Genomic DNA, 26,501 nt, shown 5'->3' with positions numbered 1-26,501 from the left:
ATCCACAAAAGGCAAGAAATGCAATGCAGTTACTAACAGCAATGAGACTTGCGAGCCACATGTTTTCCATCGGCCGAATATCAACTTGTAAGTCTTGACAAAGGTGGTATCTTGCAGCAGTTTCCATGGTGTAGTGGTTATCACATTCGCCTCACACGCGAAAGGTCCCCTTTTCGAAACAGGGTGGAAACAAGCCTTTTTTTGACTTTACTTCTTACCTTTATACATAAACCGGGAAATAAATAATAGCAAGGTCCTGTGTTTTTATCATGAAGTAGTTTGCAACATACCTGATCAGCTCATGTTCAGCTGAGCACACACAACACCAAATTTAGAGGGTTCTCATATAGGCAGACCTCAGGGTTCAACATCATGAATGCTGGGTTCCATGAGAATGTCATGCACAAACCAGTGAAATCTGTCATTCATTCAAGTCACTGTATTCTCCGGGCGTTGGATGGATTGTAACTGTACTATTGAGATTGACTTATAAGATGTTTAAACTCTCACCTTAGCAGGAATCATAAATGTAATTCCCAAAGAGTTAGAGAAGACAGCTGTGGGCTGAATGGGTGTTGGCCTTTGTTTCAATACACGAATCAGTCAAAGATTCACCTGAAACCTAAACCTTAGCAGAGGATGGTTTCAATCCATCGACCTCTAGGTTAAGGGCCCATCACGCTCCCGCTGCGCCACTCTGCTGTCTTAAGCCTATAAGGGCTTACTCTGGTTAGTATCCAGACAAACTACTTGTAACAAACTGATTTGGAACCCAACTGAAGTCGTGTTTATTTCTGAGTGCTGGTTTTGTCCACATTTAAAATGGCATTTCTTATTAAGAAATTGTAGTCAATATCAAACTCTGTGGATCCATTGGGATTTCATTCAAAACGAATAGAATTTAGGCCCACATTCACGTGGTTTAGGAAAAAACTGAGAAAGTGATACAGAAAAAACACCAAGACACTGACAGGATTTCAGCCAAACATCTCCCGTTTAACAAACAGGCATCTTGACTGACAGCTACAGCGCCTGGAACATCATGGATTTCAACTTGATGCCTATAACCCTATACTCAACGTATAGCCAATTTGAGGGGAGAGCATTGATTATCACTATTTTAAACAAGCACGGTTGCAAACGTGGCGCACGTTTTATCTCAAAACAATTGTGCCAATTTAGAGAAGCACACGGGTTGTACAAGAAAACCCTCAAACTGTGCTCGTGGCAAAGTGTAGTCCCTGGGTGGGATTGAACCACCATCCTCTCAATTAACAGCCGAGCGCGCTGACCAATTGCTCCACGGAGACTGACTTCTAAACTTGATTCATTACTCCCCCAATTACTAGAAAATCTCTTGTTAGGATGGCCCAATGTCATTGTCTTTGGATGGGAGTAACTTGGAGTACTCCACTTCAGTCTTTGGTGAGTCCAATATGCCTTCTGAGTGGAATGCCTGTGTCTTGCGGTTGTCACAAACATTGCTTTTGTCCCTTATGAATATTATTTAAAATCCAAATAAAGCAACAGATGCATTGGCCGGGAATCGGACCCGGGTCTCCCGCATGGCAAGCGAGAATTCTTCCACTAAACCACCAATGCCTGCATAACAGCGTTTGTTCATGAACATGTTAAGAGGAAGAGCGTTTGAAATGCTACGAAGTGGAACACATTCTACGTGCACAAGGGATATAACAACATCCACAAAAGGCAAGAAATGCAATGCAGTTAATAACAGCAATGAGACTTGCGAGCCACATGTTTTCCATCGGCCGAATATCAACTTGTAAGTCTTGACAAAGGTGGTATCTTGCTGCAGTTTCCATGGTGTAGTGGGTATTACATTCGCCTCACACGCGAAAGGTCCCCTGTTCGAAACAGGGTGGAAACAACCCTTTTTTTGACTTTACTTCTTACCTTTATACATAAACCGGGAAATAAATAATAGCAAGGTCCTGTGTTTTTATCATGAAGTAGTTTGCAACATACCTGATCAGCTCATGTTCAGCTGAGCACACACAACACCAAATTTAGAGGGTTCTCATATAGGCAGACCTCAGGCTTCAACATCATGAATGCTGGGTTCCATGAGAATGTCATGCACAAACCAGTTAAATCTGTCATTCATTCAAGTCACTGTATTCTCCAGGCGTTGGATGGATTTTAACTGTACTATTGAGATTGACTTATAAGATGTTTAAACTCTCACCTTAGCAGGAATCATAAATCTAATTCCCAAAGAGTTAAAGACAGCTGTGGGCTGAACGGGTGTTGGCCTTTGTTTCCATACAAGAATCAGTCAACGATTCACCTGAAACCTAAACCTTAGCAGACGAAGGTTTCGATCCATCGACCTCTGGGTTATGGGCCCAACACGCTCCCGCTGCGCCACTCTGCTGTCTTAAACCTAATAGGGCTTACTCTGGTTAGTATCCAGACAAACTACTAGTAACAAAGTGATTTGGAACCCAACCGAAGTCATGTTTATTTCTGAGTGCTGGTTTTGTCCACATTTAAAATGGCATTTCTTATTAAGAAATTGTAGTAAACATCAAACTCTGTGGATCCATTGGGATTTCATTCAAAACGAATAGAAGTTAGGCCCACATTCACGTGGTTTAGGAAAAAACTGAGAAAGTGATACAGAAAAAACACCAAGACACTGACAGGATTTCAGCCAAACATCTCCCGTTTAACAAACAGACATCTTGACTGACAGCTACAGCGCCTGGAACATCATGGATTTCAACTTGATGCCTATAACCCTATACCCAACGTATAGCCAATTTGAGGGGAGAGCATTGATTATCAGTATTTTAAACAAGCACGGTTGCAAACGTGGCACACGTTTTATCTCAAAACAATTGTGCCAATATAGAGAAGCACACGGGTTGTACAAGAAAACCCTCAAACTGTGCTCGTGACAAAGTGTCGTCCCTGGGTGGGCTTGAACCACCATCCTCTCAGTTAACAGCCGAGCGCGCTGACCAATTGCGCCACAGAGACTGACTTCTAAACTTGATTCATTACTCCCCCAATTATTAGAGAATCTCTTGTTACGATGGCCCAATGTCATTGTCTTTGGATGGGAGTAACTTGGTGTACTCCACTTCAGTCTCCGGTGAGTCCAATATGCCTTCTGAGTGGAATGCCAGTGTCTTGCGGTTGTCACAAACATTGCTTTTGTCCCTTATGAATATTATTTAAAATCTAAATAAAGCAACAGATGCATTGGCTGGGAATCGGACCCGGGTCTCCCGCATGGCAAGCGAGAATTCTTCCACTGAACCACCAATGCCTGCATAACAACATTTGTTCATGAACTCGGTTAAGAGGAAAAGCGTTTGAAATGCTACGAAGTGGAACACATTCTACGTGCACAAGGGATATAACAACATCCACAAAAGGCAAGAAATGCAATGCAGTTAATAACAGCAATGAAACTTGCGAGCCACATGTTTTCCATTGGCCGAATATCAACTTGTAAGTCTTGACAAAGGTGAGTTCTTGCAGCAGTTTCCATGGTGTAGTGGTTATCACATTCGCCTAACACGCGAAAGGTCCCCTGTTCGAAACAGGGTGGAAACAAGCCTTTTTTTTACTTTACTTCTTACCTTTATACATAAACCGGGAAATAAATAATAGCAAGGTCCTGTGTTTTTATCATGAAGTAGTTTGCAACATACCTGATCAGCTCATGTTCAGCTGAGCACACACAACACCAAATTTAGAGGGTTCTCATATAGGCAGACCTCAGGCTTCAATATCATGAATGCTGGGTTCCGTGGAAATGTCATGCACAAACCAATTAAATCTGTCATTCATTCAAGTCACTGTATTTTCCGGGCATTGGATGGATTGTAACTGTACTGTTGAGATTGACTTATAAGATGTTTAAACTCTCACCTTAGCAGGAATCATAAATGTAATTCCCAAAGAGTTAGAGAAGACAGCTGTGGGCTGAATGGGTGTTCGCCTTTATTTCAAAACACGAATCAGTCAATGATTCACCTGAAACCTAAAACTTAGCAGAGGATGGTTTCGATCCATCGACCTCTGGGTTATGGGCCCAGCACGCTCCCGCTGCGCCACTCTGCTGTCTTAAACCTAATAGGGCTTACTCTGGTTAGTATCCAAACAAACTACTAGTAACAAAGTGATTTGGAACCCAACTGAAGTCATGTTTATTTCTGAGTGCTGGTTTTGTCCACATTTGAAATGGCATTTCTTATTAAGAAATCGTAGTAAACATCAAACTCTGTGGATCCATTGGGATTTCATTCAAAACGAATAGAAGTTAGGCCCACATTCACGTGGTTTGAGAACAAACTGAGAAAGTGATACAGAAAAAACACCAAGACACTGACAGGATTTCAGCCAAACATCTCCCGTTTAACAAACAGGCATCTTGACTGACAGCTACAGCGCCTGGAACATCATGGATTTCAACTTGATGCCTATAACCCTGTACTCAACGGATAGCCAATTTGAGGGGAGAGCATTGATTATCACTATTTTAAACAAGCACGGTTGCAACCGTGGCACACGTTTTATCTCGAAACTTTTGTGCCAATTTAGAGAAGGACACGGGCTGTATAAGAAAACCCTCAAATTGTGCTCGTGGTAAAGCATCGTCCCTGGGTGGGCTTGAACAACTATCCTCTCAGTTAACAGCCGAGCGCGCTGACCAGTTGCGCCGCAGAGACTGACTTTTAATTTTGATTCATTACTCCCCCAATTATTAGAAAATCTCTTGTTACGATGGCCCAATGTCATTGTCTTTGGATGGGAGTAACTTGGAGTACTCTGCTTCAGTCTTCGGTGAGTCCAATGTGCCTTCTGAGTGCAATGCCTGTGTCTTGCGGTTGTCACAAAAATCGCTTTTGTCCCTTATGAATATTATTTAAAATCTAAAAAAAGCAACAGATGCATTGGCCGGGAATCGGACCCGGGTCTCCCGCATGGCAAGCGAGAATTCTTCCACTGAACCACCAATGGCTGCATAACAACGTTTGTTCATGAACTCGGTTAAGAGGAAGAGCGTTTGAAATGCTACGAAGTGGAACACATTCTACGTGCACAAGGGATATAACAACATCCACAAAAGGCAAGAAATGCAATGCAGCTACTAACACCATCCTCTCAGTTAACAGCCGAGCGCGCTGACCAATTGCGCCACAGAGACTGACTTCTAAACTTGATTCATTACTCCCCCAATTATTAGAAAATCTCTTGTTACGATGGCCCAATGTCATTGTCTTTGGATGGGAGTAACTTGGAGTACTCTGCTTCAGTCTTCGGTGAGTCCAATATGCCTTCTGAATGGAATGCCTGTGTCTTGCGGTTGTCACAAACATTGCTTTAGTCCCTTATGAATATTATTTAAAATCTAAAAAAAGCAACAGATGCATTGGCCGGTGTTGTGCCGAATTATAGACCCCCGCCGTAAAATGCACCCCCTGGCGGGAGCGCGCTTACATCACTCGGTTGCGTCACCCATGAATTGATTAACGTGGACCCCGACTTAAACAAGTTGAAAAACTTATTTGGGTGTTACCATTTAGTGGTCAATTTTACGGAATATGTACTGTACTATGCAATCTACTAATAAAAGTATCAATCAATCAATCAATCAAACCCGTCTCGAAAAGTAGCTAAACTCAGCTAAAATCGCCTCTTTCGGCATAAAAATGTACGTAACAAGGTGAATAATCCAAGTTGTATTTACTTTGGATATATTAATGGATGGATTAATTGTGATTCTTTAATGATTTCGCCGTCATTGCCTTTAATGATTTTGTCGTCATTCAATCGCCTCTTTCGGCAGAAAAAGGTACACAACAAGGTGAATGATCCAAGTTGTCTTTACCTTGGATATAATGATTTCGTCGTCATTCAAGTGGGTACATCGCCTCTTTCGGCATAAAAAAGTACATAACAAGGTGAAATAATCCAAATTGTCTTTACTTTGGATATATTAATGGATGGATTAATTGTGAGCCTTTAATGATTTCGCCACCATTCAGATAAGGCGAAAACAATAACCATTTAATATAGGAATATTTGCTGTCCCGAAAATGTATTGAAGTATTGTATTAAAGAATATATACACCAAAGTAAGCCTCTATATGTACTTTTTTAGAGACATCAAGGAGAACGAATGTTTGCTGCTTCACTCGACGTGATCCAATACATGTATTTTAAAAACATGACATTTTCTTTAACTGTAAGAAGCTCATGGGTAGATGGATGAATACATTAATAAATTAATGCATCTGATACCTATCGTTGTTTTGGTTTTAAGAATGTTCAAACTGAACATTCACAAATAACTTTACCAAAAGTACCCGAAGTACCAGAAACGGAGTTATGGTGGGGGTGCATTTTCAGTGAAGAGTTGATTCCAGCTGCCTGAAAATCTATCTATCTCTGGCTAGGATGCTCGTAGAGACATGAAACTCACCCTAGTGACTGGCCGGGAGCAGGAAAACAATTCGAGGAGGCAGGAGTTGAGTCGAGTAGAAGTATTTTATTTAACGCAGTCTGCAGAGAGCGGAGATCGTATAGTACACTTGAACAGTAGTACCAGGGAAACCCAAAGCGATCTGTCTGAGAGTTTGTTGTACAGCAGCTATATACCCTGTGCCAGTAGTTATCTGATTGGTCAGTCTACTGACTGACGTCAATTGCTATGTGTCTCGTGTCTAGGAACCACTCTTGGTCTCCTGTTAAGTTGGTTGTTGCTCAAGCATCTGTTTCCTGTTAAGTTCGTTATTGCTCAAACATCTGTTTCCTGTTAGTGCAGTGTTTGGCACACTGAGCCAAATTGAGGTCAGGACATTTCCTGCATGTTTGCTCCACTCTGAACTCTCAGACAGGAGGCTTTGTACACTCATTAATCCCCCTTTTGATCTCTATTAAAGAGATCACAAATCAAAACATTGTATAATATGTAAAACATCAGCAAATACCAGCATCCAGCAAAAAGCAAGTAAACACATCACCTAGAGTACATCTGGCTCAAGTCCTATGACGAGGTGAAAGGCTGCAGCAATTCCAGTTACAATAAGGCATAACCAGGCAATAATGAAGAACATTATGAGACTTTATTTAACTTGGAAAATGGGAGGGTCAGCAACCTCCTCGTCGTCAGTAAGGTCAGTGGAGACGTGCAACAAAGGCATCATTTGATGTGGTGGAGCTTTACCTTCAATTGCAGTGGTGATGAGACGATCAGCAAGTGACCGAATACAGGGGATGCAACAACACCCACAGAGGGTGAGGATGGATGCGAAAACTGCTATTGAAATCAATAGGGACGACACCAATGATTTATATCGACCGAACACCTCCATCCAGTCATCCCACAAAGACGTATTAACACCCGAGTGATCTTTCATTTTTTTATTCAGCGTGCGCAACCCTTCGATGGCTCGGGTGAGGCGGCCGTCCGGGGCTGTGTTGTTGGGAATGAAGGTACAACATTGGTCACCAAATATAGCACACACTCCTCCCTTTTCGGCCAGAAGCGTATCTATAGCAATTCTGTTTTGGAACGTCATAAGGGATGTGGTTTTAAGTTGTTCATGGACTGCTCGGAAACCTTCTTGTGTTTGATTACCTAGGCGCTGTACATTATAATGAATGTAATTGATTCGCTCAACATTTTTATTAACAGTACACCACCAGCAAAGGGCAGATTCAAAGCCCGCGGCAACTTGATCAGTGATTTTGTACTCATCCGGGACACCCCGTGGGACACCTATGGAATTGATGTACGTGGGGTCGTCGGCATGCAACCATGGGTTATTGTCAGAGCGTTTGGATCTTCCCCCCCAGCGTGTAGGCATAAAGGTATAAAATTTAGCCATTAAGTCCTGTGCAGTGCTAGGATAGATTTGGACAGGCAATAAGAGGGTAACAAGGGCGCAATGGCCTGATACATTACGCGGCAGGCGGTCATAAATCTTATCATCCCCGCACCACCACCATATGTCAGCTCGTGCGACCGGGGAAAAATCTGAGGGGACCGTGACATGGGAGGTACAGCAGATCGGGTTTAAGGAACCCAATTTAGGTCCGGACGATTGGAATGATACGCACGAAAAGTTACCTCCAGCTACGTGTTTAGAGAACACAGGTTTCTCAGCCGCCACTGCGACCACTGGGAACACAGAGTCCCAAACAGCACATTCTGTTTTTTTAGGCCGGGAGTGGTTCATAACGTCAGTAAGGCAGGCGGATGGCAGGGCAGCTGGTACGACTCTCGGGATAGGGCGTGCACCCAAACAGACGACACAACTGGAATTGGTGGAATTAGCGGCTTGTTTGGCCATCAACAGCCAATTATTACTAGTGGCTGAGATACCTGTGGTGACCTGGAAGAAATCGTTGACAAGGCTCATACTATCATTACCGGTTAGGACGACGATGTGGGCTCATAAGCTGCTAGCAGTGTTTGAGAGGGTGTGAGCCTTTTTGGAGGGATCGTAGCAAAGGGTGACTTGGCAAACAGGGTCACGACCAGAGACATATTCATATATCGTCATGGTTAGGCAGGTTTTTGTGGTTGTTTTATACATGAGAGCCACACCCGAAGAAGTTTTGGACATTGTGAAGGAACGTCTATGAGCTTTTGCCATATCTTCCGCGTAGTCTTGATTCCAATCATAATCAGTTTCTCCAATCAACCAATTCCACCCGGTACCTAATAGCGCGTAGTAACTGTATGATTTTTGTCCGGAGAACCCATAGGATCGGAGGGCCGAATATGGTATCAGAATGATAGAAGAGTCATTGGCAGGGGAACAGAAAACTAGGCTATCGGAAGCACATTTCCTAAATGCGCCTGTGGTACCGGATCGTCTTGAGTGTGAGGGTGAGTTACCCACTTTTGGAGCACCAGGCCAGAAACTGGTAGTGAGTAGGAATATGACCGTTACGATGACAACTAAAGGGATGCTGAGTCCCAACAGGGGTTTCCAGTTACCGTATAACATATTAGCAAGCAGTAAACTCTTTTGTGACGAGCAAATCTATATCTCATGTAGTCCGGGGTAGGGTTACTCCCTCGACAGTTTTATACCTTCTAATATCTCGGTCACACAACTCTTTAGCAATAGCACGTTTGTAAAGATTGATTAATGTACACCAGTTACTTGAAAATTCGACTAAGTACTAATACTTAGTGGCACCTTGAACTTGAGTTGTACCCGTGATGGACAGATGTATCAGGGCCCAAAGAAAGACCATGAGTACCCCAAACCAACAGAGAATAAGGAGGTCGATGGTTGTCACAATCTTCTTGGTCCCTCGACGAATCTGGTTGCTGGTTTGGCACACCACGTGTAGGAGAGGAGCGCTATTTCACCTCCTCCCACAGGGATTTTGGGTAGACTACCTCACCCTGATGCCACCAGGGGATTATTCTGCCCCTTGTTGATTGGTGGTCTTCTCCCGTTGTTGTTGTTCACGTAACTCGGTACATGTCCCTCTCAACGTGCGTGCAGGGGCGTCCACCGCTGCACACTGGCTCCAGTGGAACCACGTGTCTCCCTTGCCGTTCAGCCGAACAGCATGCGAGGTGCGTTCAGTCACTCGATATGGACCCGTCCACCTGGGTTCGGTCCACTTTCGCTTGAGCACCTTCAGTAGGACCCACTCTGTGCTTGGTGGAGTCGCTGTGTCTTCCTTGTTTCTCTCCCCCACCTGCTTGGCTTACTCTGCAACAAGGGTTTGTAAAGCATGGAAATACTGCGTGTGGGTTAATGACTGATCATCACCTTTGATTCCAATAAGCTTGGACTGGGGCCCTGGAAACCTCCTGCCTGTGGTCAGCTCAAAGGGAGTAAAGGCCGTACTTTGGTTTATTGAGCTTCGAACAGACATGAGGGCAAGGGGTAGCGCATATAGCCAATTCATTTTGGTCTGTGCACAGATTTTTGCCAATTTAGATTTGAGTGTTTGGTTCATTCTTTCAACCTTTCCTTGGGATTGTGGGTGTTAGACCGAACCAAACCTGTGTTTCAACCCCAGCATTTCTTCAACCTTTTGCAGATCATGGTTTTTGAAATGTGTACCATTATCTGATCGGATTTTCTCAGGAAAACCATGTCTGGGGATATACTGGTTTACCAAAAACTTCACCACTGTCTTACTGTCTTCCCTTTTTGTAGGGAGTACCTCTGGCCAACCTGAATACGCATCCACACATACCAACCACATATACCTGTACCCTTTTACTGATTTCACCATATCTGTGTAATCTATGATGATTTCTTTCCCTGTTTTCGTCTCGAGAGGGAAACGTCCAGGATGCGGTCTGACTGTTGGTCGTGCATTATACATGGTGCATTCAGGGCAAGTATGTACATGATATTTGCACATATCTTTCAAAAATGGGTGCCACCAATTTTCGAGGTTTCTCTGCATCTGTGCAGCCCCGACATGTCCCACTCCGTGCGCCTCAGTTAGTGCTATGTTTTTTATTCCAGGTGGTAGCACAATCCGGCCATCCGGACTTCGCCACAAATCGTCGGTTTTTGTGCAGCCTCTGGCCAGCCATAGTGATTTCTCCTCCGGTGAAGTTTTACTCTGTTCCGTTTTTACATGTACAAGTTCCCTATCGGTGTCTGGGGTTGTCTCAGTGTCAGAGCAGAGCATCATCATATTATGTACATATCCGGCTGCTTTTTTCGCAGCTGCATCAGCCGCGTCATTTCCTATTTTCGTGTGCGAGTGTGTTTTTTCATGACCCTTACATTTGATTACGGCTACCTTTTGTGGTAACATCAGTGCTTCCGCTAGTTCTTTCATCTCTGCCTCATGCTTAATGGGTTTGTTGGACGCCGTAAGGTATCCTGTTCTTTGCCATTGTGGCAATTCTATGTGTACCGCCCCTATTGCATAAGATGAATCAGTGTAAATGTTGATTACCTGTTCCTCTCCTGCTTTCAACGCTTTGATTACAGCAATTATTTCTGCTCTCTGTGCTGACTGGGGTCCCTTAATTTTGTCTGCAACAACTGTTTTTACGCCACTACAGCATAGGCTGAGATTAGGCCTTGTTTTTCATGTCGGAAACAACACCCATCTGTGTACAAGTTTCTTCCTCCCTCAAATGATTCTGCCTGTATGTCTGGTCTGACTTTTTCCTCTTTCTGAACCTTGTCTGCACATAGATGTGGTGTACCTGTACCCATTTGGTCTGCCATGTTAACCCCCTCATGTGTGAATGTCAGGTTTGGCGCTTCTAGTACTTTCGCTAGTCGCCTCTGTCTGAGCGCTGTGAGCGTGAATGTTGCAGAATTGACGTATGCCACGACGCTGTGAGTGGTTAGAACGTGCAGTGGGTGGTCCATGACAATGTGTGCCGTTTTTTGTATGATTTTTGCTATTCCCCCGACATGTTGTGTGCACGTTGGGTGACGTTTTTCCATGCTGTCGAGCATCGTACTGATGTACATCAATATTTTCCTCTCTCCCCCTTTTTTCTGGAACAGCACACCGTTGACACAGTGTGATGTACCAGAAACATCAAGATAGAAGGTGGAGGAGTAGTCGGGGATCGCAAGTTCAGCCGCATGGGAAAGTTGCTGTTTGAGGGATATAAACGAAGCCTCAGCTTCCGTAGTCCAATTAAGCTGTGCAGACAGTTTTCGCATGCCCTGTTCGCGAACGAGGTCCCGAAGGGATGACGTAAGGCCTGTGTAGTTAGCGACATAATTCCTGCTGTAGCCCGTAAGCCCAAGGAAAGAAAGCATGTCTTTAACTGTTTTGGGTTTAGGGTGGTGTAGGATCGTGTCCCTGTGTTCTGGTGATAAACCGGACCCTTCCTGTGAGATCTGTCTGCCTAAGAAGGAAACGACTCTCCGGACTACCTGTAGTTTGGACTTACTGGCCTTAAGAAGTGACATCAAAGGTGTTTGTAATACTTTTACTTTCAGAAACATCTAAGAAAAAGTTTAGCTGATAGTCAAGTAAATTATTCAACCTGGTGAAGGCGACAAAATATACTTATATTTATGTTGACACGAATGCTAGAAAAACACCAACCTTATGGTGGATGCTTTTGCAATAGTAATTTGACATTCTACCACACCTGGTGGCCGCATTAATTCGTTAAGTCAAGCTCATGTTGTAGAAAGTTGAATGATGCGGACACGTTTGTTACCGAATACTTTCTATTAGACTTCTGTCTTGACTACTTTGTGCATGTAATAAGCAACTATAATTATTTGATATGCTTAAATGTCATGTGTAGTTTTAGCTCAGCTGTTGTGTAGCTGCAAGCTCCTTGTAGCCTACAGCCGCAGTGTCCAAAGTGCAGCCCATAGCTATGTGTTTAACAGACAACTGAAACAATTAATAATGTGGTATTTGTGTGGTTTCATCATTGGACCTAAGTCTTTAGTTTCCGTAGGGGGGGACAGAGAGCAAGGGAACAATGTGGGACTGCATTGGTGTCTATCTTACACCATGCTAGTTGTTGCACAGATATGTCAACGTGAGTAGCCACACCTTGAGTTCCAACATATATATATAAAAAGGAGTCAAAGGCCTCCTGATATGTCGTCTACTTGTGATCATAACAAATGGCGGGTCGGGTGGTGGTGCACACGGAAACAGCTCAGTCAGCCAGGGTTTTCACTGATAGAACAGTTGCAGCAGGAGTTGGGGTACTCAGTAGACGCCAGCCATGTTTGGTGCTCCAGGCTGTGGTATGAGCCCATGCTCATGGAGGTGCCTTGATAGTGGTGCCGCAGCTTGGTGGTTGTACCGTCAGGTAACACCAGGAAGGTCCCTTCTGTGCGATATTGAATGTCAGGGCACAGTTTGTAAAGCAGGTCATTACCAAGCAGGCACGGTGTGTTCAGGTCGACCACGAAGGGGTGCTTCAGTGTGTGTCCAGCAATTTGAACCGGAAGCGGTTTGGTGACAGGTAACCTTCTTGTGACCTCAGCGAAGCCTTTGACCTTCAGAAGGGAAGCACACAGTTTCTTTGGCACCTTTGCATTCAGAAATGAGTGGGTGGCACCAGTGTCAATCACGAACTGATAACATTGTCCATTGACACTTATGTCCAGCAGAGGTCTGTTTGTATCCCCTTCTGGGCGTCCAGCTGTGGGCACAGGCGAAACAGTTTCCAACCCGGATTGACCTTGAAGCATCGCGTTGTCCACCATCCGAGTCCATCTGTCTGGTCTCTTATCTGTTGCGGATTCTTTTCTCCGCCTGCTGGAACTCAAAAGGAAGGTCACCCACTGCTGAATATACTTTAGCTGATTTTTGTCCTTTCGGTTCTTTTGACTTTTAAGGAGTCGTTTCCTTGTTACTCTGTCATCCGTCTTATCATCGTCATCCTGCTCAGCCCAATAATACATATCACGTTTTGAAACCACAACATCAATTGTCCCATTAAATGTTAACCAATACCCCTATTTCAACGATTTATACGCATTATTTTATGTTTATTTAAGTAGCTTTTCTAAATCAACTAAAGATTATCTAAGAATCCTTTGAACTGCACAAGTGTTGGCTTATCTATAAATTAATGAGACTATCGTTTGTGTCTATCAGTTAGTTGTGTATTCTGACTTCCTGTCGTGTGTGATATTCTACAAAATAAGGGCATGTGTTTATTCTCATTCGTCTAAAACTATCAATGTGACACACACACACACACACACACACACCTATTTGTGTGCGCGAACGCACATTCCAAGAGATAAGGCGGAACACGCTCAAAGATGCCCTTGTTTCTAAGACAACTCTTATCTCACGGCTCACCCAGAAGCGCAGCTGCATCATATCAACCCTTAGTAACTGCTTGTGAAAACCTTTCTTGTTTTTCTTTAAATCTCTCTCTGAGTTGTCTATCCATAAATTCAGTGTACCCAACCTCCTCGGACTCAGTTACTACAATAGGTTGAGGTGATTTACGTACAGCTGATAAGGGAGGCGCCGGTGGAAACGGCAGTGAGATCATCGCAGGTGTAGAGGATTTAATGGAGCGCAGCGAGAGTTGGTCCGAGCTACATTCTTTGTCGGTTATGTGACCGCCAGGCGGATCAATGTTCAGTGTGCCTTTTTCAATGTAAAATGTGGGATACATGCCGTGGTTTGGAGGCGCATAGGGTGGAGGACATGTGGGGACATGAGGTGCAGTTACCGATTTGGAGTGAAGCTCCTTTTGGTGCAGATGTTTGGTGCTTTGCCAGCAGATCAACAGTTCAGCCCACTCCCGTCGCTCCTTCTCCCAGTCGCACTCCTTTTTCCTCCAACTGGACTTCTGCAACAAACCTGCAATCTTTCCCTGCTCTTCCGCTTCATCTCTCTTTATAGCTGCTGTGTTCATCTTATCAAGTATCAATTGTCCTAAGGGCCCTATATGTTCCAATGTTTTCCCCATGTCCTGAATAAGTTGTTCTAATTTTTGTTTTGCTTTTGTTACTTTCTTCTCTTTATCTGTTGGCTTTGATGTGGCAGCTAGGGCATTAGCTGTGGATCCAATTTGGGTCAATAGGGTGACATATGGGCTGACCGGGCCCCATCCATCATCATCTATTTCTCTATCAAACTCTCCTTCCATTTTTTAACTAGACTCTGAGCTCCACAGTTTTATTGCGACAACAATCTTCCCGGAGATAGCTGTGTTAGCCCACTGCGGTTCTCTGAAAGACAAGCTTCTAGGCCGGCCCTAAAGGTCGGTCCGGTCTCCCACTGGGTGTCCTATCACAAGAACCACAGCGTTTACTCCAAAGATAAGATGTCTCGCTTATCAACTGGGTGGTTTAGCCCTCGCTGCGGGTCTGTTGGTCAGATATGGACGGTTTTCACCGCCCACACCGCCCTAAACTGTAGTGAATGAACGACGTTCATTGGCACCGTTATGTATCCCGTCAGTTCATCAGCCGCAGACCCAGCACACAATGAGTATTCACACAACGATTTACTCAGAGTCTTATTCTCCCCACTTCCCTTCTTACCTCAACAACACATCCAAGATGGCGGCGCCCGGACGGGCTGCGACATGGCGGAGCTCCTGCTAAAGATGGAACATTTGGCAGAAATACCGGACAATTCAACAAACTTTATGGCTGGCTCACATCGTGGTCACTCCGTGATCACGTACGACCGCCAGACACTTCTGGATGTGGACATATCGGGCCGTTTTGGACTGATGGACGCGTGCTTGTTCGACGTGCTAACTAGCATGGGAATAATTCGGCGGCTACATCCAGCGGCCTGTGAAGCAGGGGAGTCTAGTAGCAGCGGGGGCCGTCTACGGAGCAGACGCCAGCGGTGTGATCGGAAACGCGGATGTCGAGCGGGGCTACAAACAAAGCAGAAGGCTAATCCCCACAGAACACCACTTCCCTCCATCCTGCAGCCGCATTTAAATGGAAGATGCGAGACTACTGGTCTGGGTAAGGAGTCAGTTAAACTAGAACAAGTTTTTTCTGCTTTGAGTGTTTCAGAGTTGGACATGTGTTTTACCGAGGTGGCTTACTATGATGCGTGCAGTTTATCAAAGCAACAAACAAACAATCGGAAAATCCCCGTTACTGAGGTGGCTAACCATGATGCGTGCAGTTTATCAAAGCAACAATCAAACAACCGGAAAATTCCCGTCGTATCAATTCCTAGATATGGTCGCAATTATACTAAATGCACTGGGCATAATAAACACAACATTATTAATATTGCTACTACGGACAATTTGATCAAAAATTCCCTAAAACAGCCCACTACCTATAATATAGGTTTTTTAAACATAAGATCATTGTCTCCCAAAACGTTGTTAGTTAATGATATCATCAGAGACAACAATCTTAACGTCATCGGTCTCAGCGAAACCTGGCTTAAACCAAACGACTTTTTTGCGCTACATGAGGCATGTCCTCCTAACTTTACACATGCGCATATTGCACTAATATTCAATGAAAACTTTAACCTTAGTCCTAACATAAATGATAAATATAAATCGTTTGAAGTGCTTACTATGAAGTCTGTCACACCGCTCCCTCTACACATGGCTGTTATCTACCGCCCCCCAGGGCCCTATTCGGACTTTATCAATGAATTCTCAGAGTTCGTTGCTGATCTAATGACACACGCCGATAACATAATCATAATGGGGGACTTTAATATCCATATGAATACCCCATCGGACCCACCGTGCGTAGCGCTCCAGACTATAATTGATAGCTGTGGTCTCACACAAATAATAAACGAACCCACGCATCGCAACTGTAATACGATAGACCTAGTGCTTGTCAGGGGTATCACCGTTTCCAAAGTTAGGATACTCCCGTATACTAAAGTATTGTCCGATCATTACCTTATAAAATTCGAGGTTCAGACACATGTTCGTCAAACTAATAATAATAATAACTACTATAGCAGCCGCAACATTAATACGGCCACAACGACAACTCTTGCTGACCTACTGCCCTCGGTAATGGCACCATTCCCAAAATATGTGGGCTCTATTGATAACCTCACTAACAACTTTAACGACGCCCTGCGCGAAACCATTGATAACATAGCACCGCTAAAGTTAAAAAAGGCTCCAAAAAAGCGTACCCCGTGGTTTACAGAAGAAACTAGAGCTCAGAAATTATTATGTAGAAAGCTGGAACGCAAATGGCGCACGACTAAACTTGAGGTGCACCATCAAGCATGGAGTGATGGTTTAATAACTTATAAACGCATGCTTACCTTAGCTAAAGCTAAATATTACTCAAATCTCATCCACCGTAATAAAAACGATCCTAAATTTTTGTTTAGTACGGTAGCATCGCTAACCCAACAAGGGACCCCCTCCAGTAGCTCCACCCACTCAGCTGATGACTTTATGCAATTCTTTAGTAAGAAAATTCAAGTCATTAGAAAGGAGATTAAAGACAAAGCGTCCCAGCTACAACGGGGTTCTATTAACACTGATACGATGGTATATACGGCGGATACTGCCCTCCAAAATAGTTTCTCTCGTTTTGAGGAAATAACATTAGAGGAATTGTTACAACGTGTAAATGGAATAAAACAAACAACATGTTTACTTGACCCACTTCCTGGGAAACTGATCAAGGAGCTCTTTGTATTATTAGGTCCATCAGTGCTAAATATTATAAACTTATCACTTTCCTCGGGCACTGTTCCCCTAGCATTCAAAAAAGCGGTTATTCATCCTCTTCTTAAAAGACCTAACCTCGATCCTGACCTCATGGTAAACTACCGACCGGTGTCTCACCTTCCCTTAATTTCAAAAATCCTCGAAAAAATTGTTGCGGAGCAGTTAAATGAACACTTAGCGTCTAACAATCTATGTGAAACATTTCAATCCGGTTTCAGGGCAAATCACTCCACGGAGACAGCCCTCGCAAAAATGACTAATGATCTATTGCTAACGATGGATTCTGATGCGTCATCTATGTTGCTGCTCCTCGAGCTTAGCGCTGCTTTCGATACCGTCGATCATAATATTTTATTAGAACGTGTCAAAACACAAATTTGTATGTCAGACTTAGCCCTGTCTTGGTTTAACTCTTATCTTACTGATAGGATGCAGTGTGTCTCCCATAACAATGTGACCTCGGACTACGTTAGGGTAACGTGTGGAGTTCCCCAGGGTTCGGTCCTTGGCCCTGCACTCTTCAGCATCTACATTCTGCCGCTGGGTGACATCATACGCAAATACGGTGTTAGCTTTCACTGTTATGCTGATGACACCCAACTCTACATGCCCCTAAAGCTGACCAACACGCCGGATTGTAGTCAGCTGGAGGCGTGTCTTAATGAAATTAAACAATGGATGTCCGCTAACTTTTTGCAACTCAACGCCAAAAAAACGGAAATGCTGATTATTGGTCCTGCTAGACACCGAACTCTATTTAATAATACAACTCTAACATTTGACAACCAAACAATTAAACAAGGCGACACGGTAAAGAATCTGGGTATTATCTTTGACCCAACTCTCTCCTTTGAGTCACACATTAAAAGCGTTACTAAAACGGCCTTCTTTCATCTCCGTAATATCGCTAAAATTCGCTCCATTCTGTCCACTAAAGATGCTGGGATCATTATCCATGCGTTTGTTACGTCTCGCCTCGACTACTGTAACGTATTATTTTCGGGTCTCCCCCATGTCTAGCATTAAAAGATTACAGTTGGTACAAAATGCGGCTGCTAGACTTTTGACAAGAACAAGAAAGTTTGATCACATTACGCCTGTACTGGCTCACCTCCACTGGCTTCCTGTGCACTTAAGATGTGACTTTAAGGTTTTACTACTTACGTATAAAATACTACACGGTCTAGCTCCATCCTATCTTGCCGATTGTATTGTACCATATGTCCTGGCAAGAAATCTGCGTCCAAAGGACTCCGGCTTATTAGTGATTCCCAAAGCCCAAAAAAAGTCTGCGGGCTATAGAGCGTTTTCCGTTCGGGCTCCGGTACTCTGGAATGCCCTCCCGGTAACAGTTCGAGATGCCACCTCAGTACAAGCATTTAAGTCTCACCTTAAAACTCATTTGTATACTCTAGCCTTTAAATAGACTCCCTTTTTAGACCAGTTGATCTGCCGTTTCTTTTCTTTTTCTCCTATGTCCCACTCTTGACTGTGGAGGGGGTCCGGTCCGATCCAGTGGCCATGTACTGCTTGCCTGTGTATCGGCTGGGGACATCTCTGCGCTGCTGATCCGCCTCCGCTTGGGATGGTTTCCTGCTGGCTCCGCTGTGAACGGGACTCTCGCTGCTGTGTTGGATCCGCTTTGGACTGGACTCTCGCGACTGTGTTGGATCCATTATGGATTGAACTTTCACAGTATCATGTTAGACCCGCTCGACATCCATTGCTTTCCTCCTCTCCAAGGTTCTCATAGTCATCATTGTCACCGACGTCCCTCTGGGTCATTATTGTCACCGATGTCCCACTGGGTGTGAGTTTTCCTTGCCCTTATGTGGGCCTACCGAGGATGTTGTAGTGGTTTGTGCAGCCCTTTGAGACACTAGTGATTTAGGGCTATATAAGTAAACATTGATTGATTGATTGATTGAATACTTAAAATACACACACAAAGTTAGTGTCACATACACATTCGATACCCACACAGTATTTTCTTTAGCTTAAAGTTGTGTTATCGAAAGACTACTCTGTTTTAAACTGCAGTTTCCTTCGACTGTATTTTTTCTTCTCCCCTCATTTTTCCCACGTAAAACAACCTATTTTGTTGTTTTGAGGAGTTTTATACAGTGATATTTCAATCTCTCCAAGGTTTGTAAACCTATTTTCCCAAACGTTTTTGGAGTTTTCATATCGTAACAACAACTAGAATTTAGAGACCTCAACCCCCGGGACTCTAACCCAGCCGCGGTACTAACCGCTCCTGGACCCCGTCGGATCTCAGGTGGAGTTACGCCACTCTCGAGGTTACTGTGTATTCCTCCTGTATCGAAGTTATTTACACTTCTACTGACTCTTTTATTTTTTATGTTTTCTTACAAGTACATAGGACAGGACACTATTTTAGTAGTTTCCAATATGCAGAATTTGTTTTAACAGGTTTCTGCTTACCTTATTTGTAAGTGCCGGCTAGTGTCTTTGTCCTTTGTCCATGAGGAAAATTTTTAGGTCCGAATGGTCCTCTCAATGTTCTCCTCACAACTCCCTCGATTCCGGGACGAGCCCCCAAATTGTTGAGACGCACTTTCAGTGCCGTCTCACCCAGGCCGGGAGCAGGAAAATTATTCGAGGAGGCAGGAGTTGAGTCGAGTAGAAGTATTTTATTTAACGCAGTCTGCAGAGAGCGGAGATCGTATAGTACACTTGAACAGTAGTACCAGGAAAACCCAAAGCGATCTGTCTGAGAGTTTGTTGTACAGCAGCTATATACCCTGTGCCAGTAGTTATCTGATTGGTCAGTCTACTGACTGACGTCAGTTGCTATGTGTCTCGTGTCTAGGAACCACTCTTGGTCTCCTGTTAAGTTGGTTGTTGCTCAAGCATCTGTTTCCTGTTAAGTTCGTTATTGCTCAAACATCTGTTTCCTGTTAGTGCAGTGTTTGGCACAAAGAGCCAAATTGAGGTCAGGACATTTCCTGCATGTTTGCTCCACTCTGAACTCTCAGACAGGAGGCTTTGTACACTCATTATGACTCATCCTTACCCCCCTTGCATACTGTGAAAACCATGTGATGATTGGACCTCCACAGGCGGAGTTAGGGGGGGGGGGGTGCTTTTTCAGGCAGCACCAACAGCCCACCTGCCGGAAAATGCACCCCCTATCTATCTCTGGCTAGGATGGTTGTAGAGACATGAAACTCACCCTAGTAACTCATCCTTACCCCCCCTGTATACTGTGAAAACCATGTGATGATTGGACCTCCACAGGCAGCACCAACAGCCCACCTGCCGGAAAATGCACCCCCTATCTATCCCTGGCTAGGATGGTAGCAGAGACATGAAACTCACCCTAGTAACTCATCCTTACGCCCCCTGTATAGTGTGAAAACCATGTGATGATTGGACCTCCACAGGCGGAGTTAGGGGGGGTGCTTTTTCAGGCAGCACCAACAGCCCACCTGCCGGAAAATGCATGTTTTTCCCTTCTAAACTCTCTCCCTTTGTTTATAATGCCAATTTTTTCCTGGATTTAGTCTCTATAAACTCAGAGGAAAACAATACACGGCTGGAGACAATTTTTGAAATCGGTCTCCAAACTAAGGCACGCGCCGAAAGCGGCCCGCCGGCATCCAAAATCCGGCCCCTGGATTTTTATTCATTTTTTGAATTTTTCGGACATGGGGGACTTGTGGGAATCCATCCCAGGTAAGATTTTTGAACATTTTGAGGACTTTTGCCTACTTTCCCAACTTACCCCCCCACTTCCAGTGTGACTTTGCGGTGTGCGCTATGGACATGCTGGGCATCCCTTGACTCGGGTGGCCAGCTGCGGGACTTGTGTGATTGATTTTTTAAAACTTTGAGGACTTTTGCCTACTTTCCCAGCTTTTCCCCCACTTCCAGTCAGTTGTAGTGTATCGCTATACATGGGTCATTATTAGGAAGAGGCGTTTATTTGGTAATATACAGTATATATATATATATATATATATATATATATATATATATATATACACTACACACACATCGTGATATATATACATATATATATATATATATGTATACATATTTATATGTATATATACAACAATGTTTGTGTGTAATATATACATATATAGGCGCGGCATGGCGTAGTGGGTAGAGCGGCCGGCCAGAAACCTGAGAGTTTCAGGTTCGCTTCCCACCTATTGACATTGAAAAAAAATCACTGCCTTGGGCAGGACAATTCCCCCTTGCCCCAGGTGCCGCTCACACTGGTGAATGAATGATGAATGAATGATTAGTGGTGGTCGGAGGGGCCGTAGGCGCAAACTGGCAGCCACACTTCCGTCAGTCTACCCCAGGGCAGCTGTGGCTACTGATGTAGCTTACCACCACCAGTTGTGAATGAATGTTGGGTCCCACTTCTCTGTGAGCGCTTTGAGTGTTTATAAAAGCGCGATATAAATCTAAGTGATTTATATATATATATATATATATATATATATATATATTATTTATATATTATAAACATAATAAATACATCGGTATTACTATAATATAATCTGAAACCAGTCTTGTAATTAAATAGTTTTTTGTCAGATCAGAGGAGAAAAAATATAATTTCTTATCAAACAAGGTATAATGCAATTTTTTTTTGATACAAACAAATAACAATTTCCCTTGTGGATCATTAAAGTTTGTCTAAGTTTAAGTCTAACAAAATCCACACAAAATCCACACATAGTTAAATAATTTATATATATGGGGACGGCGTGGCGCAGTGGGAGAGTGGCCGTGCGCAACCCGAGGGTCCCTGGTTCAAATCCCACCTAGTACCAACCTCGTCACGTCCGTTGTGTCCTGAGCAAGACACTTCACCCTTGCTCCTGATGGGTGCAGGTTGGCGCCTTGCATGGCAACTCCCTCCATCAGTGTGTGAATGTGTGTGTGAATGGGTAAATGTGGAAGTAGTGTCAAAGTGCTTTGAGTACCTCGAAGGTAGAAAAGCGCTATACAAGTACAACCCATTTATTATTTATAAAATATTCAAAGTCAAACGTCAAATGAAGTGAACACAAAGTCACAAAAATGAAGTGAACACAAAGTCACACAAATGAAGTGAACATAAAGTCACACAAAGTCAAACGTCAAATGAAGTGAACACAAAGACAATCATCATACACATGCCGGGCACAGGTAATCCCCATCAAGATCTGGCCTCAGGACACACTCGTGGTGAAACCACCTGTCACAGATGTCACAGCGGATCAGAGGAGGAGGACGGAGGTGAGGAGGGAGAAAAGTTGGGCCATTAAATTAAATGTATATAAATTCCGGATTTTAATAATTCATCATTATCACTGTTACTTTTTTAGTACAAACATTATGTTATTTACGCCCTGCTATTTCACAGCCTGACTGTATTGCACAGTAAAAACGTACCCAATTAGGGTTATTGCTCTCCTCCATCCCACAGCTGTGACAGAACTTGCTGAGATCATCTGTTCCAAAAAAGAGTATGCATCAATATTCACTCTTGAATTTCTTCAAATATCTTGCTGAAATTAAAATAAACTCCAGTAATATGTAATTGTATTACGCTGTCCTGATTATTTGATTTAATCTGTGCCATCAATGTTAGTGGCAAAACCTCATTTTAATGATTTACCGCCTTCCCTGTAATTTCAACTGAATTGCACAGGTTTAAAACAGCTCAAACATGAAGTAATTAATATTGATCTGTTAAAAATAAAATGCACCTGTTTCTCGGAGGAGGACAGTGGCACTATCAAGCCTCATCTTGTTCACGGCCGTAGGATTCGTCTTGATGTTTATTTGCTGCCCTTTCAATATTTCCTCTGCAAACTAAAAACAACATAGGTTAGGGTATAAGCATCGGTTTGAACTGAACTTTTGCGGCTGTGTTGGATCCACTATTGATTGAACTCTCACAGTATCATGTTAGACCCGCTCGACATCCATTGCTTTCGGTCCTCTAGAGGGGGGGGTTGCCCACATATGTGGTCCTCTCCAAGGTTCTCATAGTCATCATTGTCACCGACGTCCCACTGGGTGTGAGTTTTCCTTGCCCTTATGTGGGTTCTTCCGAGGATGTCGTAGTCGTAGTGGTTTGTACAGTCCTTTGAGACATTTGTGATTTAGGGCTATATAAATAAACATTGATTGATTTATTGAAGCATCTTATGATGAATACATAAATTAGCAAGATGGGGACCATAGTGGATCCAACACAGCCGCGAGAGTCCAGTCCAAAGCGGATCCAACACAGCAGCGAGAGTCCCGTTCACAGCGGAGCCAGCAGGAAACCATCCCAAGCGGAGGCGGATAAGCAGCGCAGAGATGTCCCCAGCCGATACACAGCCGAGCGGTCCATCCTGGGTCCCGACTCGAGAGAAAATATTTTGGAGGGCAGTATCCACCGTATATACAGTCGTATCTGTGTTAATCAATCAATCAATCAATCAATCAATGTTTACTTATATAGCCCAAATCACTCGTGTCTCAAAGGCCTGCACAAACCACTACGACATCCTCGGTAGGCCCACATAAGGGCAAGGAAAACTCACACCCAGTGGGACATCGGTGACAATAATGACCCAGTGGGACGTCGGTGACAATGATGACTATGAGAACCTTGGAGAGGAGGAAAACAATGGATGTCGAGCGGGTCTAACATGATAGTGTAAAAGTTCAATCCATAATGGATCCAACACAGTCGCGAGAGTCCAGTCCAAAGCGGATCCAACACAGCAGCGAGAGTCCCGTTCACAGCGGAGCCAGCAGGAAACCATCCCAAGCGGAGGCGGATCAGCAGGGCAGAGATGTCCCCAGCCGATACACAGGCAAGCAGTACATGGCCACTGGATCGGACCGGACCCCCTCCACAGTCGAGAGTGGGACATAGGAGAAAAAGAAAAGAAACGGCGGATCAACTGGTCTAAAAAGGGAGTCTATTTAAAGGCTAGACTATACAAATGAGTTTTAAGGTGAGACTTAAATGCTTCTATAGAACCCAGTTGTAGCTGGGATGCATTGTCTTTAATCTCCTTTCTAATGACTTCAATTTTCTTATGAAATAATTGCATACAGTCATCAGCTAGTCATCAGGGTGGAGCTACTGGAAGGGGTCCCTTGTTGGGTTAGCGATGCTACCCTACTAGACAAAAATTTAGGATCGTTTTTATTATGGTGGATGAGATTTGAGTAATATTCAGCTTTAGCTAAGGTAAGCATGCGTTTATAAGTTATTAAACCATCACTCCATTTTTGGTGGTGCACCTCAAGTTTATATATATCATTTTTGGGCTACTTAATGGTACATATCACAAACATGTAAGAAACCAAGTCATGGATTTCTCTTATGAAAAAAGGTAATGGCCTTGAGGTTGTCCACATTGTTTCAGTAGTGTACAGTACACTTACTTTTAAGGCCAGGACACCACATGATGTGCCATCTTGCTGGCGTGCATGGGCCAGGGTGCTGCATGCCCACCTTGTCACGTTGCAGCCTTTGTTTCGCATAAAGGCCCTTAGTGATAGAAATATTATTTGTAAACAACTATTAAACTATTGCACCATTGTCATGAATTGATTAACATGGACCCCGACTTAAACAAGTTGAAAAACTTATTCGGGTGTTACCATTTAGTGGTCAATTGTACGAAATATGTTACATACCCCATACAATTGACCAATAAGAGTATCAATCAATCATTTAGCAGCTCTTAGAGCTGCCTTTTGTCTGACGTTATAGTGCAAGTACTATGTATCAGACATCATCCTTTAATGGAAAAAAATACCTTGTTGACCCCAGGCATCTCTTGATGTTCCTTTGTGATTCCCCCAATGGATCCAAAAAAAGCATCTCTTCTCGTGTGGGTAGATGACCTTTGTATTTTTAACATGGAAACAAGATAAGTGAGGCACAAACCTACTATTGGACAGATTTATGTGTAAGATTGAAAGGGTACATGAAAAATTTTCAACTTCAGAATTGGCATTTGAAAGGGAGTTCAACCCTTGAAAGTATATAGGGCCTTCAAAACCACTAATAATGATCTTATAGAAGCAAGATTTGCTCAGTACTTCTCATCTCACCGTCAACATCCAGTGGTTTTATTCATTAATTATTCCCAAAAGGATGGAGAATGCCATTGGATCGAGCTGTAAATAAGAGGACCTAATGAAAATGTATTGCATAATCAAAGAAACAAATTCCATGTGCGTAACAGTCTCCTATATACATACTTTTCGGAGTCTTTGTTGTTTCCCTTGCCAAATTGCCGTCATGCAAAAACTGTCGATGACACCAGCCTTTTCTGGACTTATTTTATTATATTTCCTCACAAGAAAGGTGAGGTAGGCATTGATTACCTATGAAAGATGAAAAAATAAATTCATTGTGCATGATACATGCAGTTCCATATGTTGACTGACTCTGTGTGTAAATGCTACATATATTCAGTATGGAGGATCAGTTATCAACTAATTTTGCCGGTCACCAAATTGGAATTTATGTATTATTAACTTTATAAATAGATAAAAATCTTAATTAGAATGTGTATAGTCCAGAAATACTGTATGTGAAGTGATGTAAAGGCATCAGACAAAAATTACAGCATAATACCTCGCTCTCAAGCTCCTGGTTGGGACCAACCTTCTCGATGTCCCAATAATACAAATTATAATTTCCAATCTTTGAAAGAAGGACATGGGCCTTCTTTCCTGCAAATGCCTCTTTCACATCTGCAGAAGATGAACAATATCAAACCATGAAACATGATGTATTCATTAACCTTTTATTAGAACATAAAACCCCTTTTCAAAAACATATTTTCTATTTCAACCACAATTCTTAAAAATGTTACGATTTCCTTGTTCTGAAAATTACGAGTTGTGTTCATTTTGCATGAATGCAACAAAGGAGTAACAAGCTTTACGCTCATAACTTTTTTTCCAATTGAGTAATAAGCACAGAATGAAAAAAAACTTACATATTTGAATTGGAATTTTTTTGTATTGTGGAGTTGTTTCCGCTACCTCTCCAAAACAAGCAGCTGGAGGTGAGGAGGTTGGTGGAGGAGGAGGGGAGGAGGCTGGTGCAGCTGGAGGTGAGGAGGCTGGTGGAGGAGGAGGTGAGGAGGCTGGTGCAGCTGGAGGTGAGGAGGCTGGTGGAGGAGGAGGTGAGGAGGCTGGTGCAGTTGGAGGTGAGGTGGAGGAGCTTTTCTGGTGGATTTGGCTAGACAAATTACAGTGGGGCGGTGTGTCTTGAGACAAATTACAGTGGGGCGGTGTGTCTTTGGATAAATGACGGTGGGGCGGTGTGTCTTGTCAGCGGGTGTCTGAGGTGGAGTAGAAGGGGTTGTGG

At 43.5% G+C, this 26,501-nt stretch overlaps 2 protein-coding genes, 2 long non-coding RNA genes and 8 other non-coding genes across 12 annotated transcripts in view; 3 read left to right on the top strand and 9 right to left on the bottom strand.

Moving 5' to 3' along the window:
* LOC133538432 (uncharacterized) overlaps positions 1–22,382 on the bottom strand; it is a 139,395-nt gene extending 117,013 nt beyond the window's left edge. The window contains exon 1 of the long non-coding RNA XR_009803002.1: positions 22,295–22,382. This is a non-coding gene — a long non-coding RNA (uncharacterized LOC133538432). The remainder of the gene's footprint in view (positions 1–22,294) is intronic.
* On the top strand, positions 120–192 carry trnav-cac (transfer RNA valine (anticodon CAC)). Its single transcript has one exon. It is a non-coding gene; the product is annotated as a tRNA-Val (tRNA).
* trnag-gcc (transfer RNA glycine (anticodon GCC)) lies at positions 1,532–1,602 on the bottom strand. Its single transcript has one exon. It is a non-coding gene; the product is annotated as a tRNA-Gly (tRNA).
* trnav-cac (transfer RNA valine (anticodon CAC)) lies at positions 1,819–1,891 on the top strand. The gene has a single exon. It is a non-coding gene; the product is annotated as a tRNA-Val (tRNA).
* On the bottom strand, positions 2,933–3,006 carry trnan-guu (transfer RNA asparagine (anticodon GUU)). Its single transcript has one exon. It is a non-coding gene; the product is annotated as a tRNA-Asn (tRNA).
* On the bottom strand, positions 3,228–3,298 carry trnag-gcc (transfer RNA glycine (anticodon GCC)). The gene has a single exon. It is a non-coding gene; the product is annotated as a tRNA-Gly (tRNA).
* Positions 3,516–3,588, top strand: trnav-aac (transfer RNA valine (anticodon AAC)). Its single transcript has one exon. It is a non-coding gene; the product is annotated as a tRNA-Val (tRNA).
* trnam-cau (transfer RNA methionine (anticodon CAU)) lies at positions 4,027–4,098 on the bottom strand. The gene has a single exon. It is a non-coding gene; the product is annotated as a tRNA-Met (tRNA).
* On the bottom strand, positions 4,928–4,999 carry trnag-gcc (transfer RNA glycine (anticodon GCC)). The gene has a single exon. It is a non-coding gene; the product is annotated as a tRNA-Gly (tRNA).
* On the bottom strand, positions 9,095–12,006 carry LOC133558426 (uncharacterized). Its single transcript, XM_061909814.1, is given in 2 exon segments — positions 9,095–11,007; positions 11,010–12,006. Coding segments are annotated over 2 exon segments (2,526 nt in total). The 5' UTR covers positions 11,952–12,006; the 3' UTR covers positions 9,095–9,423.
* On the bottom strand, positions 12,069–14,816 carry LOC133558434 (uncharacterized). Its single transcript, XM_061909820.1, has one exon. It carries the CDS (start codon positions 13,380–13,382, stop codon positions 12,633–12,635), a length of 750 nt encoding a protein of 249 aa, XP_061765804.1. The 5' UTR covers positions 13,383–14,816; the 3' UTR covers positions 12,069–12,632.
* Positions 22,383–24,942: 2,560 nt separating the features above from the next.
* On the bottom strand, positions 24,943–25,503 carry LOC133538382 (uncharacterized). Its single transcript, XR_009802991.1, has 3 exons — positions 25,382–25,503; positions 25,232–25,297; positions 24,943–25,021 (listed from the first exon to the last, which is right to left on the bottom strand). It is a non-coding gene; the product is annotated as an uncharacterized LOC133538382 (long non-coding RNA).
* Between the last annotated feature and the right edge of the window lie 998 nt (positions 25,504–26,501).

Source organism: Nerophis ophidion, linkage group LG01 (assembly GCF_033978795.1).
Source record: "Nerophis ophidion isolate RoL-2023_Sa linkage group LG01, RoL_Noph_v1.0, whole genome shotgun sequence".
Classification (NCBI taxonomy): domain Eukaryota; kingdom Metazoa; phylum Chordata; class Actinopteri; order Syngnathiformes; family Syngnathidae; genus Nerophis; species Nerophis ophidion.
The sequence above is the reverse complement of the archived record's forward strand: the minus strand, read 5'-3'. Positions and strand labels throughout refer to the sequence as shown.

Excerpts from the sequence above, each read along its gene's own strand:
- LOC133558434 (XM_061909820.1), bottom strand. The coding sequence starts at position 13,382 with ATGTATTATTGGGCTGAGCAGGATGACGATGATAAGACGGATGACAGA.